We start from the raw sequence: 16,547 nt of genomic DNA on the forward strand, positions 1-16,547 counted from the left end.
TGGGCTTGCCCCCAGCCCTGCACGGCCCCTGCTCAGTCAGGGCTGAGCCCTGGGGGCCACTCGGCTCAGATATATTCGAGCGAGCTGCTAGTGGGCAGGGGCTCAGCATCTGCCACAGGAGCACCCGCCACGGCTGCTGGGTGTCCCCTTGTGGCAGAGAGCAAGCGGGTAGCCGTGTCCTTGCCCTCGCACGTGCAACGTGAGGGCTTCGAGCTCTTTGCGTCGGCAAGGAACACAGAACAGAGCGGAGACGTGACCCGCGGCGCTGTTGCCTGCAAATCGCCCCTTCGGCCCCCCCACGTTTGTGGGGCCAAGGAGGCGCTCAGGCCACCTTTGCAGGACGTGTGCGATGTGCGGCCTGTGCTAGCCTGCCTGGCTGCATCGTGTGTGTTAAGTGCAAAATAAAACCCAAATCCCTGGTTCCTTATCTGGAAAGGATTTCACCCAAAGTTCATCTAGTGCGCCAGACGTCCGCTGCTTCAGCTCTTCACATGCCCTGGCATGCCTGAGCACGTCTCCATTGCTGAGCCGTTGATGGGCACCATCCACCTTTGTCAGTTAGTCCAAAGGAGAAGTAAGAGCCTAGCTTTGCGACTGGGTATGGGAGTCACTTTTCCTGGCCTACGAACGGATGTTGCGTTTGTCCCAGGACCCCTCCTGCCTATGTTTCTCTTGGAACAGAAGAGTCACCGAGCAGGTGGGCTTGTACACACGCAGTTGGGGTTTAGTGAGCAGCTGAATGTGCTGCCGCTTTTCTGCCAGTGATCCAACAGTGCAATCCTGGGACGTCCATTTGGATGTGCTTTGCAGTGTCCAGGGGCAAACTGTTAGTAGATGTTATCCCACGACCCTACTGTGGCCTGTCCCAAGACAATGGAAGTGAATGTCTGAAGGATCATGATTTGCTTTGGGACAATATGAATTTTCCCAGGACAAATGTGATGTCTGTTCATAGCCCATTTGATGTAGTATAGGTCTGAATGGTTTCTGTTCTAATTCAGGTATGATTAATGCCTGCTCCTTCAGCAATTAAAGGGTTGCCTTTGTATGGCTAGCAACCTTAACAGATATGGTTGCCTTGTTTGTTGTTATATTGAATATTTGCCTGTTATAGGTCTGTTCTGGCAACTGTTGATCCTTCCTGGTGTATGCAGGAGATGTCACCCAGACCTTTGATGCATATGCCTAGTCAGGAGTTTTGGGAGGAATGGAGGCTGCCCAGACCTTCCCTTTAGGGCACTGAAACAGGATCCAAAGGCCAGAGTGGGTCCAGACATTTGGTGCCTCCAAGGCTGTATTTTTGTATAAGCGTCCAGGAATTGAACCCAGGTCTCTGGTGTGGAAGGCAAGGAGTCTACCACTGAAGCACAAGGGACTCCTATTGTAGGTCTAGTGACAGATCAAATATCCTTGAAATCCTTTTTTACTGTACTAATGCAAAAGGGATAGTTGTAGTTTGGGTTTTCGTGTCAGGTTATTGTTGGCTTACTCCCATTGTAACTGTGGCTATTAAAACCTTATATTAAACACATGGGGAAATGCAAAACAGTCACAGCATTTGTAATTTAAAGGATTAAGGCTTTAATACTAACAGTTTCCTTGAATCTCTTTTCTTTTAGTTGTAAAGAGTCTTTTACAGTTATTCAAGGCTTAGACAAGATGGTGATAGTAGTGGCAACATAGCTTGCTGATTTGGACAGTTTAGGATGGTTTTCTGGATCAGATCAGTGAAGGTTCAGAGGTATTGATGTGCATCCCAGGAAAAAATGGGTCAGCAGCAGTCCTTGTCATGAAGTTTTCTAGTCCCTGCTCCTGCTTTCCCATTAAGGGATTCCCATAAATTATGTCCGAGAAGAGGTGCAACCTCATACCATTAAATCAATTAAAACGCATTTCAGTGATATCAAAATTAAACATTTACTCCCATTTCTGTCTTTCTCAGCATCTTACCAGGTCAGCTCCAGGCCATCTGGTTTGTACCAGTTTCTCAGTACTTGCTGACTTTTACAAACAGTTGCATGCAATGCGAAGTAGGCAGCCTTTTCAGACTGTGGCTTGGAGTGACCCAGCTTCAGTCAGAAGCAGGCAGCAGGGTGGGCACGGGGACCTACCCGCTATTGCTGCCATGATAGCACGGGTGAAGCTCCACCATGGTGTAGTAGGAGAAGCCCCATGCCCGCAGGCCAGGTCCTATGGCTTGGTGGGCCAAATTTTTGCCACAGGCCGTAGATTGCCAACCCCTGATCTGGAGTTAAATTAGATGAACATCCTTGACTTTATCTAGCTTCTACTTTTAATAATTCCTCCAAACTTCGTTAGTTATCTGCCAGCAGACTGGTTTTAGTTTTGTTAACAAGGAGGTCTTTATTCCATATACATTTGCCCTCTCCAAAATGTTCTTCTGTGCCTAATTACATTTAAAGCCACCTTTTTTACACCATCTTCCCATCCCATCTGTGACATCCTGAACCTCCCCAGACTAGCAGGCTCTGTGTGTAATATCAGAGAAGCAGTTACCACAGAGGCGTTTACACCTTGTGTTGGGTACCAACTGTTATTTCAGCTGGTGGTAGACTTTTGCACTCTACATCTGCTTGATATCTAGCCAGAATCAATTGTAAGGATTTTTTCCTCTCACCTACTTAGGCAGTCAGCTGGACTCACAAGCTTCAGAAAGATGAGATCAAAGACTTCAGGTTCATTGACTTTCCAGGAGGCTGTTTCAGATTATACTGATGTACTCGATGGTGCCAAACTCTTACCAAGCTGTTACCTTGATTTTCCTGTTTACCCAGGAAATCCAGCCAGTCATGCTCTGGCTCCATGCCCTCCAACTTTCTCTGTTGACTCTGGCACCTTCAGGTTTGGCTTTGCTGTACAGGGGACGGCTGGTACTTTCAGGGCTTGCAATACTCATAACTGCTGATGTCCTGCTCACTCTGAGTGACATCCTGTGATGGGCAGGGCAGACCCTGTTCAGCATCCCCTGCTCACTCTGCCGCCTCTGTGGTAGTCCCATTGCCTATGTTTTGGCACCAGAATTGAGACTCATGAGAAAATCATCTTGGTCTAGACTGGGTATAGTAAAGAGTTAGTACTGGGGTATGATACTTGGAGGTTCACTCAATCCTTGGATTTTAAATGGATTGATTTATCAATAAATACTTAGTTTATGAAAGGTAATACTGTTGGATCAACATTTATAACATCTGTGGCTGCTGGGAGCTCAGCACTTTTGAAAAATTGATCTTGGTTTTAGACCCTATGCGTAAACCTAGGAGCTTAATTTTGGGCTTCTGTTTCGGAAAGATTGGCCATGGTTATTTTTAGGGGCATAAAAAGGAACTGCTCAGTAATGTATTGCTCTTTGTCCATTGCTCAATAACATCATCAGCCAACTTGAACTCCAGATAGGATCACCAGCCTCTACTACTCTTCCTCCTGCTGATCAAACTTTTGCACACACCAGTGCACAGGCGGTGAAGAGAAAGCAATGGAGCTTATCTGAAACCTTGATCAACTTGATGTTTTCCTTTGTTTCTTTTGTCTCTTTTCCTCTCATTTGTTGAAGTGTCAGATATTGTAATAACTTCCCCAAATGGTTTGAATTATGAGAGAGAATTGATTTAAGGAAAGGCTTCCACAATATGATTTCAGTTGCCTTTGAGAAAATAATAAAGATCTTAATATAAAAATAAACTCTGTTTAGTGTAAAGCAAGACAGCCGTTATATCATGCAACTTTTAATTTATTGTATGTTAGAAACAAGATCCCCGACTTCCCCCCACTCAACCTCCTGCTGCTTCTGTCCTGATTTTCCCTTCTATGATAATGCTTTTCCACTCTGGTTTGCATCCTAATTCTTTTAAGGAAAATCATCACAATGTCATTTATTTAAAATGTTGTGGGAAGCTGCTTAGTGGAGTAAGCATAGGGTAGTACTAATGAAATATTTAATGTATATCAATAGGTAATTATTTTGGGGGATAAACTTCCTAGTAGGTCGGAACTTCATCAAATTGTGATTTTACTGAAGGTTTTTTCTTGCCTTCCAGGGAAAGCTGACTGCAAGAGAGCGAGTTCTTCTGTTGTTGGACCCTGACAGTTTTGTTGAATATGACATGTTTGTGGAACACAGATGTTCAGATTTTGGGATGGAAGCTGATAAAAATAAGGTATTTCTGTTCAGTTTACTTCCTCTTCTTTTTTAATTCTTCAGTGTGTAGCAATTCATCAGTTCTCAAATAGGCTCCTGAGAGGCATTATAGAGACCTTCTTGATTTTTTTTTCTGCCTTAAGCTGCTTGGTTTTCACTTTCTTCCTTGCCCCTCCTTATTTCCATTTTATATTGTATGCAGGGCATGCATCTTTCTTTTGGCTTCCCTTGGGTTGAATTTCAGTTTTTTGAAAGATGCCTTTTTGATTCAGATAATCTCTTGACCCTTGCCTCTTGCACATTAGTTCTTCGAACATCACGAGTTTGAGCCCTGGCAATGGCCACAAATGAAACAAAATTATGGCTGAAAGGACTTACACATTTACACTGAACTTGATGCTGGAGTTACTGTGTGAAATCTGTGTTATGTCAAGCAGACTAGATGGTCATAGTGGTTTCTGACCTAAGTCCATGATATGCGTCTGTCAAAGCTAGCTTATCCTGGTGAGTGGCTGGTGAATGACACTGTGATGTACAATGAAAACAGATTCAGTTCATGCCCTTGGCACATCTGTGAAATAGTGTGAGGTCAGGTGCATCACAGAGGGGCATAAACATAAAAAATATACCAGCTAAGGATTTGACTGGAACTTACTGCAACTATAACTGTGCACCTGAATATATATGCACATGTTCATTAATGTAAATATATCAAGAGCAAAGTAAATGTATGAAGCACATTACATTGGAAAGGTGAATCAGGAGCCCCAAAATTATGAGGCCCTGCCAATCCAATCCAATGAGTAAGATTGCTCTATTTAATTTGCTATTAAATCAGATTCATAGACATTAGGGGCTGGAAGGGACCCCACGAGACCATCAAATCCAGCCCCTCTGCCATAGGCAGGAAGTCTGCTGGGGTCAAATGATCCCAGCAAGATAAACATCCAAATGCCTTTTGAATGAGTCCAGAGTAGGTGCTTGTGCCACCTCTGGGGGGAGTCTGTTCCTGACTCTGGACACTCGGACTGTAAAGAAGTTTTTCCTTACGTCCAGTCTAAATCGGCCTTCTAGAAGTTTGTGGCCATTAGACTTTGTTGTCCCTTGGGGAGCCCTGGTGAACAGCTGTTCTCCCAGATCCTGATGCACTCCCCTTATATACGTATAGGCTACCACCAAGTCACCCCTGAGCCTTCTCTTGTCCAAGCTGAAGAGTCCCATGTCCCTTAGCCTCTCCTCGTAAGGTTTGCTCTCTTGGCCTTTTATCATATGGGTGGCTCTCCTTTGGACTCTCTCTCAAGCTTGTCCATATCCCTCCTGCAGTGGGGGGCTCAAAACTGGATGCAGTACTCCAGCTGTGGCCTCACTAAGGCCAAGTAGAGCGGGAGGATGATGTCCTTTGTTTTGCTTGAGATGCATGCCAGTGTTTGGTTTGCTTTGCTGACCACAACATCGCATTGGTGGCTCATGTTCATTTTGTGGTCAGTCAAGACCCCCAAGTCTCTTTCGGTCATGGTGCTAGCAAGTGTGGCACTGCCAAGCCTATAAGTATGATGCTGGTTTTTCCTCCCAAGGTGGAGCAACCTGGACTTCTCTATGTTGAATGCCATCAGGTTTTGGTCCGCCCACCTTGTGAACATGTCCAGGTCAGCCTGTATCCCCAGCCTGTCTTCCAGTGTGACCGCCTTCCCCCATACTTTAGTGTTGTCTGCAAACTTTGCCAGTCTACATTGGACCCCTGAATCCAGATCACTAATGAAGATGTTGAAGAGCACTGGCCTGAGTACTGAGCCCTGAGGGATTCCATTGGTCCCCTTGCGCCATGTTGATTTGCTCCCATCAACTAATACTCTTTGGGTCCAACGCCGGAGCCAGTTCCCCAGCCAACAGACTATGAGATGGTCAAGCCCATAGTTCCCCAGCTGAGCCATGAGGACATCATGGGAGACCAAGTCAAAGGCTTTCTTGAAATCCAGATATATGACATCAACTTAGTCTCTCTTGTCCAGGCAACGCATCACCTGGTCGTAGAAGGAGATGTGGTTGGTCAGGCAAGACCTTCCAGTAACAAAACCATATTGGCTGGCATTCAGAAGGGTTTCTTCTGTTTACCTGTTGCTGATGGGTCCCTTGATAATTTTCTTTTTCTTCTGTTAGCCTGTTGCTGATGGGTCCCTTGATAATTTTCTCCAAGATCTTTCCAGGGATGGACATCAGACTGATTGGCCTGTAATTCCTTGGATCTTCCTACTTTCCTTCCTTTCTTGAAGAGTGGGACCACATTGGCTCTTTTCCAGTCTTCCAGTACCTCACCCGAGTGCCACAAATTCTCAAATATCTTCACCATAGGGCGTGCTATGATGTCCGTCAGCTCCTTCAAGACTCTCAGGTGCATTCTGTTCAGGCCCGCAGACTTATGGATGTCTAGCCTCTCGAGGTGTTCCCTCACTTGATCTATGGCAATTGTGGGCCCATCTCCCGCTCTCTGGATGTTTTGCATCCTGTCTGACAGGGTGACCCCCTTGGGCATGTGAAAAACTGACGCAAAATAATCATGTAGGAGATTGGCATTTTCTTGGGCATCAGACGTCAGCTGCCCCATTTGATCTCACAGGGGTCCAATGTTGCCTTTGTTCTTTCTCCGACCTCCCACATATCTGAAAAAGGACTTTTTGTTATCCTTGATTCTGGTGGCTAGCCTGAGTTTGGTTTCTGCCTTGGCTTTGCTGGACCACTCTCTATAGGTGCAGGCTAGTGCTGAGTAGTCCTCCATGGTGATGATTCTTGTTTTCCATCTGGTGTAGGCTTCTCTCTTAAATTTCAGGACCCCAAAGATTATAAATTAATCTTATACTATCAATTTTCATTTATTTTGTATTCAGAACTACATTTTAGAGATGTGGTGGGGCTGGAGGAACCAGTGGGTAGGTAACAGTTTGGGTCTTGTGCACTGCAGGATTATCAGAAGGTTTGGGAATCAGTTTTGTTTTTGGAAGTTGGGAGGCAGTTGAGGTTTGACACTGGAGAGAAGGGTGAGGGTGCTCCAGGTGTTGTTTTCATCTGGGCAAGCCCCTTTCCCCCCATAGTTAATTTTCTATTCCTCTTGTCAGCAAACTGGTAAGAGCAGCTTAATTCCTTTCTTTCTCATCTTTCTCTTCCTTTTTCTTTTCCCTTTCTTGTCTGTCCCTTCACATTCCCTTCCCTACAGCACCTTCAGCTTCACTGCAAGAGCTTTGTTCCTTGCCTTTTCCCCATTTAGTTGCTAAAATAAGGAAGGTGATGGTTAATGCTGACAATGTTAGACTTTAGTGTTAACATCCCTTGGGAGTAAAGGTAGGTCAGAACTTGCCAGCTATCAGCGCTATTATTTCTGCAGTCAGAAACTTGCCTATGGAAGGTATTTATCTGTTTGTACAGTTATTTATATCATAGTAGCACCCACGCATCCTTTGCAGGTTTGGGGTCCATTGTATAGCACTCAGACATAGAAGAAGAACATACCCATGTTCTATCATGGGTATTTCCCAGGCTTCTGGGCTTTGCTGGTTGCCCCCTCCCCACCTTTTCTGCTCTGTGTGTCAGGGTGTTTTTAAGACTTCCCAGAGGCATTGGGTATTGGCTACAGCCAAGGCTGGGGATTTTGACTGGGGTGGCCAGTGCTCCTGCTGGGACCAAATTTGGAGGTTCTTGGCTAGAAGGTCTTGCCCCTCTGCTCAGGGTGAGACCAATCTCCATATTTGGGGTCAAGAAGGCATTTTACCCCATGGTCAAATTGGTATGGACAGTGGGGGGGGGTTGCCTTCCACTGTAGTGGGGGTGTGTGACCCTCTACCGGGTTTAAATATTGGCTTGAAAAACTCTGAAGTCTCTTGACTTCACAGGCAGACTAAGTATATTTCAAGATGTTTGAACCCAGACAACAGTTCTCTTCTAACCGTGTTCCTCTTTTGTACAAGGTGAGAACCAGCTCAGAGCATTGTGAACATGCTGTGAAGGACAATTACTATGCATTTCCTTCCTTTTTTGATGCCAAGTTCTTTTGGGTTTTTTTTAGTATTGCCTTAATTCCAAGCTTCCTGAAGAAAACTACAGTGTTCTCAGATATTTACCCATTTTAAGTTATTTATCTTATAGTAGCACCCAAACATCCTTTGCAGTTTTGAAGTCCATTGTGCAGCACTCAAATGTAGAGGAAGACTGTTCTTTCCAGAGAATCCATCTTAGTTGCATCCTAATGATATTTTTGTCTGAAAATTCAGAACTTGACATAATTGTACACATTATTGCTGCTCTGATTTATATGTTCTTTGATCTGTCATGCAGTATCCAGGAGACAGTGTGGTGACTGGCCAGGGCAGGATTAATGGGAGACTAGCTTACGTCTTCAGTCAGGTATGAATTTGCTTTTTGTCATTTAAATGTAGTGAGCATCTTACTTTTTTCAGTCTCTTCACACTGGTTTCTGTCCTTCAGCATATTTACATTATTATTCAAAATGGTCATTGAATTAAAATAATAATGCCCACTGTTTCACTCACATGCCAGCTTGGGTAGCATAGAGGCAATCTCATTGTCTGGGTGGACTGTGCTGCCCCATCCACCACACAGCTTTGGAGGATACACCACAAGGGTGACATTCCTGAGATGACAGCAGAGTGCTGGAGGTTTATGTGACAGTGACTGTTCAACAAGGATGAATCCATTGATGGAGAAGGAGACTTGAAAAATAGCTGTGTGTTCAGCAACAATTTTCTGTTCGAGCTTAATATTTTTTTAATGGTATTTGGCTGAAAAAAAATTAAGAAAGCATTACCTTCTGACCCTCATAATATAGCAGTGTGCAAGTGTCCCTGGGGCCTGCTTGTAAAAATAGACTAGACAGGTTGATGGCAAACTCTGTTGTGAAAGAGAGGCAGTCATAGACATAAGTCAGAGTTCACCCCGGAAGATGGGAGTGACATTTGTCAGGGTATTTAAAGAACCCGGGTGCGGAGGCATATATCTTTCTAGGTGAGACAACTGTTATCACCTCAGGGTAAGATGACTTGTTGCTGATATCTTAAGAGAGATGAAGTCTGGGAAGACTCAGGGAGCCCAAAGAGAGCAGAGTTTCAGTAATCAAGGCATGAACTAATGATAAATGACTGAGCAATATGTGTTGGGCTCACAGCATATTCAGCCTTTAACCCGGATCCTGCAGTTGGATCTGTGTGAATGGACCTCACACGTGCATACACCCTGTCAGTTAGTGAGGTGATGATAGAATTTGGAGTTGGAGATTAAATAGAGTTTGGGGCTGAAGATATGCAGGAAAACTTGTTTTTCAGGGTAGGGTTAGTTGAAGGAACAGTGGTAAATGGAATAAATGTTGGATTTGTCTTTTAAATTGTTTTTATTTGGGTTAAAGACATTAGACACTGCCTGTAAGATTTTCGTATCTCTGTAATTTTTATCTAGTTACCTAATAATACTTTTCCCCCTCAGTGCATCTTTTTTCCCTTTCACTATTCATTTGACTTGTCTGTTTAGACTGTAAGCTCTTTGGAGGAGTGACTGGTTCTTCCAGCGTTTGCATATATTTTGCTATTAACTAGGACACTGGGTCCCGAGTCATGGATAATGATAAAAACAAGGAAAAGATATGTCTGTACAGTATGTATGATAGTTTACTGTTACACATTTTGCATTAAAATAATTAATGAACTTCATGTTTATATATATAAATGTGAGATCATCTTTGATTTGTGAATTTGTTTTGGAGAAAAGCCAAGAGGATAATCAGTTCCCAAGCATCTGACCCCAGCAGTTTCTTGGAAACACTAATGCAAGTGTATTTGGTTATTGAAATGTTTCTGTACTTGATTTCAAAATTTGTTTCTTTTTCAGGATTTTACTGTATTTGGTGGAAGTTTGTCAGGAGCTCATGCACAAAAGATCTGCAAGGTGAATATTAGACAGATAAATAGTAAATAATGTTAAGCTAATATCTTGAAGAACATGATTTGTGTTACTTCAGTGTCAGTAACAAGTTGAAAACTTCTGTCTCCTTTATGGTAACTTGGGGAGTGGTAGTTGATCAGAAGAGTTATACTGGGGATCCTCAAAGGTACACTGAATTTTATTGGATATTCTGCATTTTTGCTGAATTGATCTGCCTGTTCCACTTACTGCAAGGCAGACATGAGAGACCCACAGAATGTCCTGCATGAAGTCACTGACTGTTCTCCAAATAGTGTTTGCTGTAGGATTGTAAACTGACTTGGAAAAAAACTGTTGTAGTGAACAGTTCTTTTAAGGTTTCATATTTATGCTAGGAAAATAAAACACATCAGTGTAATCTGAAAGTCAACAACTGTACAGTTTGGAAGTCACCTTGGTCCTCTGAGCCATGGGTGATATGTCCTGTGTACTCCTTATCTCTTGTCTGCCTACCAAGTGGTTATTGGAGCGCTGCACACAAATAGCACTGCATTCTAAAGGAGGTGTGACCACCCACTTCAAGAAGAAATTATCAAAACTAATCACCATAAGCAGGTCAGTGAAAAACTGTCTTGGTTTGCAACAGACATTTAAAACGACAGCAGCCCCCTCCCTCCTTAAAACATCTACAATCCATTAAGACAGGGTAGAAGAATATGAAAAATATAATTCCCTCACCAGGATTACTGTGTTAAGATTCTGGTGTTTCCTCTCATAAAGGATGCAGCAGAACTAGGAGGCTGAGATGGAAGAGTGATCGGAGGCATGGGAGTACTTTCAGATGCAGAGGGAGGAAGTGTGACTTTTTTTAGTTTTTAGACAGTTGAATAAATGTCACAAATGGCAACTTTTCAAGACAATGAATGGTACAGAGAAGATAGATCAGGTATCCTTTACTTTTCCTTGTAACAGACCAAGGGATTAAATTGAAAAATGCAAACTTAGGTAAATACTCTTTTAGCCAGCACATAGTTAGTCTGTGGAATTTGCTGCTATTGGTTGTCCATGCCCTCAGTCTCAGTGATTCTAATATAATAAAACCCCTAGTGTGTCTGTCTGTTTGTCTGTCCATAACGCTTTATTCACACTCTGATTGGTTGTCTTGGCAGCCAATCACAATTCTGACTGAAACAACAAATTAGAGTGCTCTGTGCAGACAGACCCCCATGCTGTGCCATGACAGCAGAGACTGAGGGGCTGGAACAGGGGGGCAAAGCCAGCAGCACTGGCCTCGCCCCCTCTTCCCCCAGCCCTGGTCTTTGGAGGCAGCAGCAGCATGGGGTGCTGGCAGTGCAGCACTGGCCTTGCCTCAACTCTGACCTTGCTGTTGCATCCAAGGGGTGGCCATGCCCACCCCCACCGCAGACAGACAGGAGCGGGGGATGGGAGGTGTGGGGGGGTCAGAGGCAGAGCAGCAGCACCGCGGGGTGCTGGGTGGCGGTGCTCTGGCCCTGCCTGCCCCCATTCATTCATGACTGGCAATTTGCTAGTAAATGAATAAATTAGGAAATCAAAAGGTTAGAGACTTCCTATGGAGCAGATGACATGTAATAACTGTGTGTGCTTGCTTTTACCCTGCAGCAAGCAGCAGCTAAACTGTAGTAAGGTTTATCCCTATTTTGCTGAGGTGTAAACTGCTCTGGTTTAGCTTTCATTCACTGCCCAGTAATAGGGTGCTAGCTGCTCCTGCCATCTTTTGACTTCATAATTTGCTTGTTTGTCCATGCCTGAGACCTTAAAAAGATTAAAAAAGGATCAGTGGCCATCCATATGGATAATGAGAACACCCACCGATGTGGCTAAAAGGGATACTTAACCACCCAGGTTCAGCCCTTGCTTTTTAGTATGTTTTTATGATATTTTTCCCTTGTCATTTCCTATAATAAACCTTTCATATTTATTAGTCACCTCTTCCTTGTGTGTTTTTCTAACATGGTGTTTAATGACATGATCTCATGCCATCTCTTTTATGCAGCTCTTTTCTTCCACATTCATTGCATGAGTCCAGCAGTGAACATGGGAGGTTTACATACAAAGTAAATAAGGCCAGAGTTCTTGTATTCAGCCAAAAGGTTGGATGACATATTTTGAGGCAGGAGGATCCTTTGAACATGGAAAATTAAAGTAGAGGAGAGGTGACTCCTTTAATGTGCACTATTCAACTTGGAGACTGAGCTTTAACGGGCATTTTTTGATTTTTTTTGCAAGTTTTTTCATGTGGAATATGAAGTGTTATTTTGGAGTATGGTGGGGGAGGGGATGCAATCCAATACGTTTAATTTGTCTCTGGTCATTTTTAATTGAAACTGGGCAGGTATTAATTCTGCATCTAGTCTAATTAGGAGTTTGTATTTATTTCCAGATCATGGATCAAGCTGCCATGGTTGGAGCTCCAGTGATTGGGCTGAATGACTCTGGAGGAGCCCGTATCCAGGAGGGAGTGGAGTCTTTGGCTGGCTACGCTGATATCTTCTTGGTAAGCAGCCTGTTGGGTGAGCTGGCAGATGCTTTCATCCACAGATGTAAAAAAAGTTCTCTTTTAATTTGGATTTTTTGGTGTAGTTAAACTTCAGCATGCTGTCTTCATTTTCCTTCCTCATATTATAGTCAGTGTTGCCTATTGGAGAGAGCACTAGATTGGGACTTAAAAGGCCTTGATTCTGTTCCCGATTCTTCCTTTGGCTTTGGTCAAGTCATTTCACCTTTCTGTGCATCTGTTTCCCCATCTGTAAAATGGGGATAATAATTCTTATTTCCTTCTTAAAGTACTTGGAGATATATTGATGGAAAATGCTACATGAGATTTATATTTATTATGGGTTCTCTCATAAGGGTAGAGTAAAAGTCAATTTATGGAATGTAAAAATACCAAAAGTATAGCTTCCTAAGTCGCACTGAAGTCTAGACTCCCCTCTATATACTGGGATATACCTGCTTCTCTAAAGGCTGTGTCTCCCTTCTGTTGTGAGGCAGGAAGAATACCCAGTCTCTTAAGGTTTTTGTTCACCGTGTCAGCAGTTCAAGGCACTCTTTAATCATTCTCATGCAGCTGGAGCTGTCCTTACTTCAGGTTTGAAATCTAGGTAGTGAAATGCAAGCTTGGTGTAAGGAGTTGCTTGTTTGAATCCATGACTGCTGGCCAACAATAAGAGCAAAGGGCTGCTGGGAGAAGAATGAAGTGACTCAGGTGTTACCCACTGTTGAAAATATCTGATAAACTCAAATGAGAAGTGCAAAGTGACTCAGTTTGACAGCGTGAGAGAGTATCTCTAGAAAATAAGCCAGTGAAAAGGGGCCAGTGAAAATAAGCACTAGACCCCTACGAAGCTGAAATTACTTTAGATATAATAGGATGTAAAAGATCAGTGCATTACAATGAAAGGTTTCAAAATTCAGATGCAACCCCAGACATGTAAGAACAAAGCCCAAGAGATTCCATTCTGGATGGGTGTGAATGCCACCACCAACTACAAGTTACATTTCTTTTTCTTGTTTGCTAACATAAACAATGGTAGGGGATGCAAGAGCAGCTTTAGTGGAGTTGAACATCTTACAACACTGGAATTCAGAGACTCCTGGGCAGAAAGGCAGAAATCCTGGTGCCAGCATGTAATACCTGACTCAGAGACTGTTCATTTATTTTGAAGCAGTTATGAAAGAGCCATGTACCAGGAAAGCAGAACAGAAAAAATGCAGCAGAACGAATGTCATAGTTGCTCTATTGCAGCTGGGGGATGATGTTGGATTCCAACAGAAAGTGCCTGGTCTCCCACCAAAGTAATAGGTGTCCCATTTATAGCAGGATCACAGATTGTCACCACATGGAGGGTTGTTTCTGTAGGAGGAATAGAAGGTATATAAAACCCAAGGCAGGTGTGGATTCTGTATCTTAAGGACATCCAGAATTCTGCTGACAAATTGCAGAGTCTTGTAGACAAGTGGGAGAGAGTCCAGCAGAGGGCAATGAAAGTGGTTTGGGGGCTGGGGCACATGACTTGTGAGAAGAAGCTGAAGGAACTGATCTTATTTAGTGTGGAAAAGAGACAACTGAGGGGGGATTTAATAGAAGCCTTCAACTCCCTGAAGAGGGTTTGAAAGAGGATGGAGCTGGACTGTTCTCAGTGGTGGCAGATGACAGAACAAGGAGCAATAGTCTCAAGTTGCAGTAAGGGAAGTTTAGGTTAGATATCAGGAAAAAACTTACTCAGTAGGAGGGTGGTGAAGTACTGGAACAGGTTACCTGGAGAGGTTGTAGAATCTCCATCCTTGGAGGTTTTTAAGACCCAGCTAGACAAAGCCTTGGTTGGGGTGATCTTGTTGGGGCTGGTCCTGCTTGAGCAGGGGATTGGACTAGATGTGACCTCCCAATGTCCCTTCCAACCATAAGCAACTGGTAGGGGAGGCACAGGGACGGAAGCATGTGGCCTACTTGACAGGGCCGTCTGCCGCTGCCAGTAGCTTTTGCAGGTGCTCACCAGCTGCACCCCTGCCACCAGAGGCTTCTGCGGGTGCCCACCCCAGACTCAGGAGGCACCAGTCACCCATGCTTCCAACCCTCATTTTCTATGATTCTATGACAAAGGTTCTGACTGGTGGGAAACAGTATTGATGGAGAATGCAAGGTATCACGGTGTGGGGTCCCCAGGCATATCTGTGATGCCCTCGGGGCTCCATGACTGTGCCAGCTCTGCCCAAAGGGAGCCTTCTAATCTCACTTGGAAATGTAATAAGTAGGGAGGCTGCCCATGAGTTTCTGCACTGCCAAGGTCCCGTGGAACCCTTTTAGACCCTTCTGGTCCTTGGGCCCCTTGCCAGGTCCTGCTCTAAGTCGGTTCCTCATGGGACACCTTAAGCCTTATGGGCCAATTGCATGGCTCCAAACCATCTCTATACCACGTCCCATGCCTTGTGGGTGTTATACAACTGTTGTTAACTGTTGGGGCCTCTGCCTACTCAGGCACTGCACCTTTAATTTGGCTAGGCCTTCTAGCCTAGGCCCACTGTGTTGGACCTGGCTTTGAGGCACTAGCTCCACTCCCTCTTTTCCTGTCACTAGACCCTCTGGCCCCTGACTGCTGCACCCCTCTGGTGTTGGGCTTTCCAGCCCCACGACTACTATGTCCCTCTGGTACCAGGCCATCTGGCCCCTTGTGTGCTCTGTGCTTGCACACACCTTCCATTTACAAGCTCTAACTACTTGAGCCCTGAGCTGACTGCTGACGTGGCTCAAGGTGATCGCATGCCTCCTCTGGGCACTAATGAGGCCTTCACACCTCCCCTGACAGCCTCATCCTGAACCACTGGTGCAAATGATAACACAAACATCAGCCCCTAGGCTGTAACATAACAATAATGATAGGGGTCATGCTCTGCCTCTTTAAGAAGGCAAACTTCTCCCCCAGTCTAGCATGCTACTCAGCCCAGGGTACCTTATGAACGCCAGGAGTCTTAGGAGTCCTGCAGGCAGCAGACCAGGCAACCAGACATTTCAGGGCAGCCTTTTCATGCAAGAGAACTAACCCCTGCCAGCCACAGCCCTGGGGCTTGTATGTGCTGAGGTCCCTGCCTCCTTTCCCTCAGCTTACCACATGCAGGTGCTGGCTTATTCCCTCATTAGGCAGCTGCTCAGGCACCCTGGAGCAGTGGAGCTCTGCTGAGCCTGCAGGGCTCTCTGGCAGGCTGCCTCTGCCCTAAAAGGAGCAGGCATGTCTTAGTGACCTGCGACAAGGATTTACCTCGGTGGTAGAGCAGGACTCTTGGGAGGGACCGTTCTGAGAGCAAGCAGCTGCATGACCAGAAGGCCCTGAGGTTAAGAGTGTTGTTGACCATTCAGTTGTTAGTCTTGCTTGATTTTCAAAGGCCATGGAACAGTAGCCACTTGCAGCCAAGTGGATCCTCTTGACTTGGGACTTCTGCAACATGACCAGCCAACAGAGGTTAGGTACTCCTCGATGCTCCTGCAGTGTGTGCATCTTGGAGTGGCTGGGTGCAGCATATCCTGTTTCTTGCTTTTTTCTTCTGTTGTGTTTTTTCCTCTTTTTTCCTCTGAAGATACAGCCTTTCCTTCACTCTTCACGCTTTCCTCTGTCCACTCCAATCATTACACCAGTGGTTCGCAACCTGTTTAGACTCGAGGCAACTCTCCATAACTTGTGCATTGAGGGCATCCCATTCCAAAAAAATAAATTATTATAGTGCTTACTGCTTATCTCTTTGAAGAGGGGCTACGAAGGGGGAGAGGCATTTGGCCTGTGCTACATTGAGTGGAGGTGGCGAGAAGGAGGAACCCCTTATCTTGCTTATCTCCCCTCTCCCTAGGGTACCCTTCAAGGTTGTCATGACACCCCATTGCAAAATCACTGCATTACACCTTTGGTCTAACCAAACTCATCCAGTCTGTTGGGAGACTTGC

General features: G+C 44.8%; 1 protein-coding gene across 2 annotated transcripts in view; it reads left to right on the plus strand.

The window, feature by feature from the left end:
* Positions 1-616: 616 nt before the first annotated feature.
* Positions 617-16,547, plus strand: part of PCCB (propionyl-CoA carboxylase subunit beta) — a 41,547-nt gene continuing 25,616 nt past the window's right edge. For both annotated transcript variants that reach the window (XM_025216840.1, XM_006034764.3), the window contains exons 1-5: positions 617-697; positions 4,056-4,175; positions 8,480-8,548; positions 10,043-10,099; positions 12,498-12,611. In XM_025216840.1, coding sequence (XP_025072625.1) covers positions 632-697; positions 4,056-4,175; positions 8,480-8,548; positions 10,043-10,099; positions 12,498-12,611 — 426 coding nt within the window. In that variant the 5' untranslated portion in view covers positions 617-631. The remainder of the gene's footprint in view (positions 698-4,055; positions 4,176-8,479; positions 8,549-10,042; positions 10,100-12,497; positions 12,612-16,547) is intronic.

The sequence above is a fragment of the Alligator sinensis genome, unplaced genomic scaffold, assembly GCF_000455745.1.
Source record: "Alligator sinensis unplaced genomic scaffold, ASM45574v1 scaffold1264_1, whole genome shotgun sequence".
NCBI lineage: Eukaryota > Metazoa > Chordata > Crocodylia > Alligatoridae > Alligator > Alligator sinensis.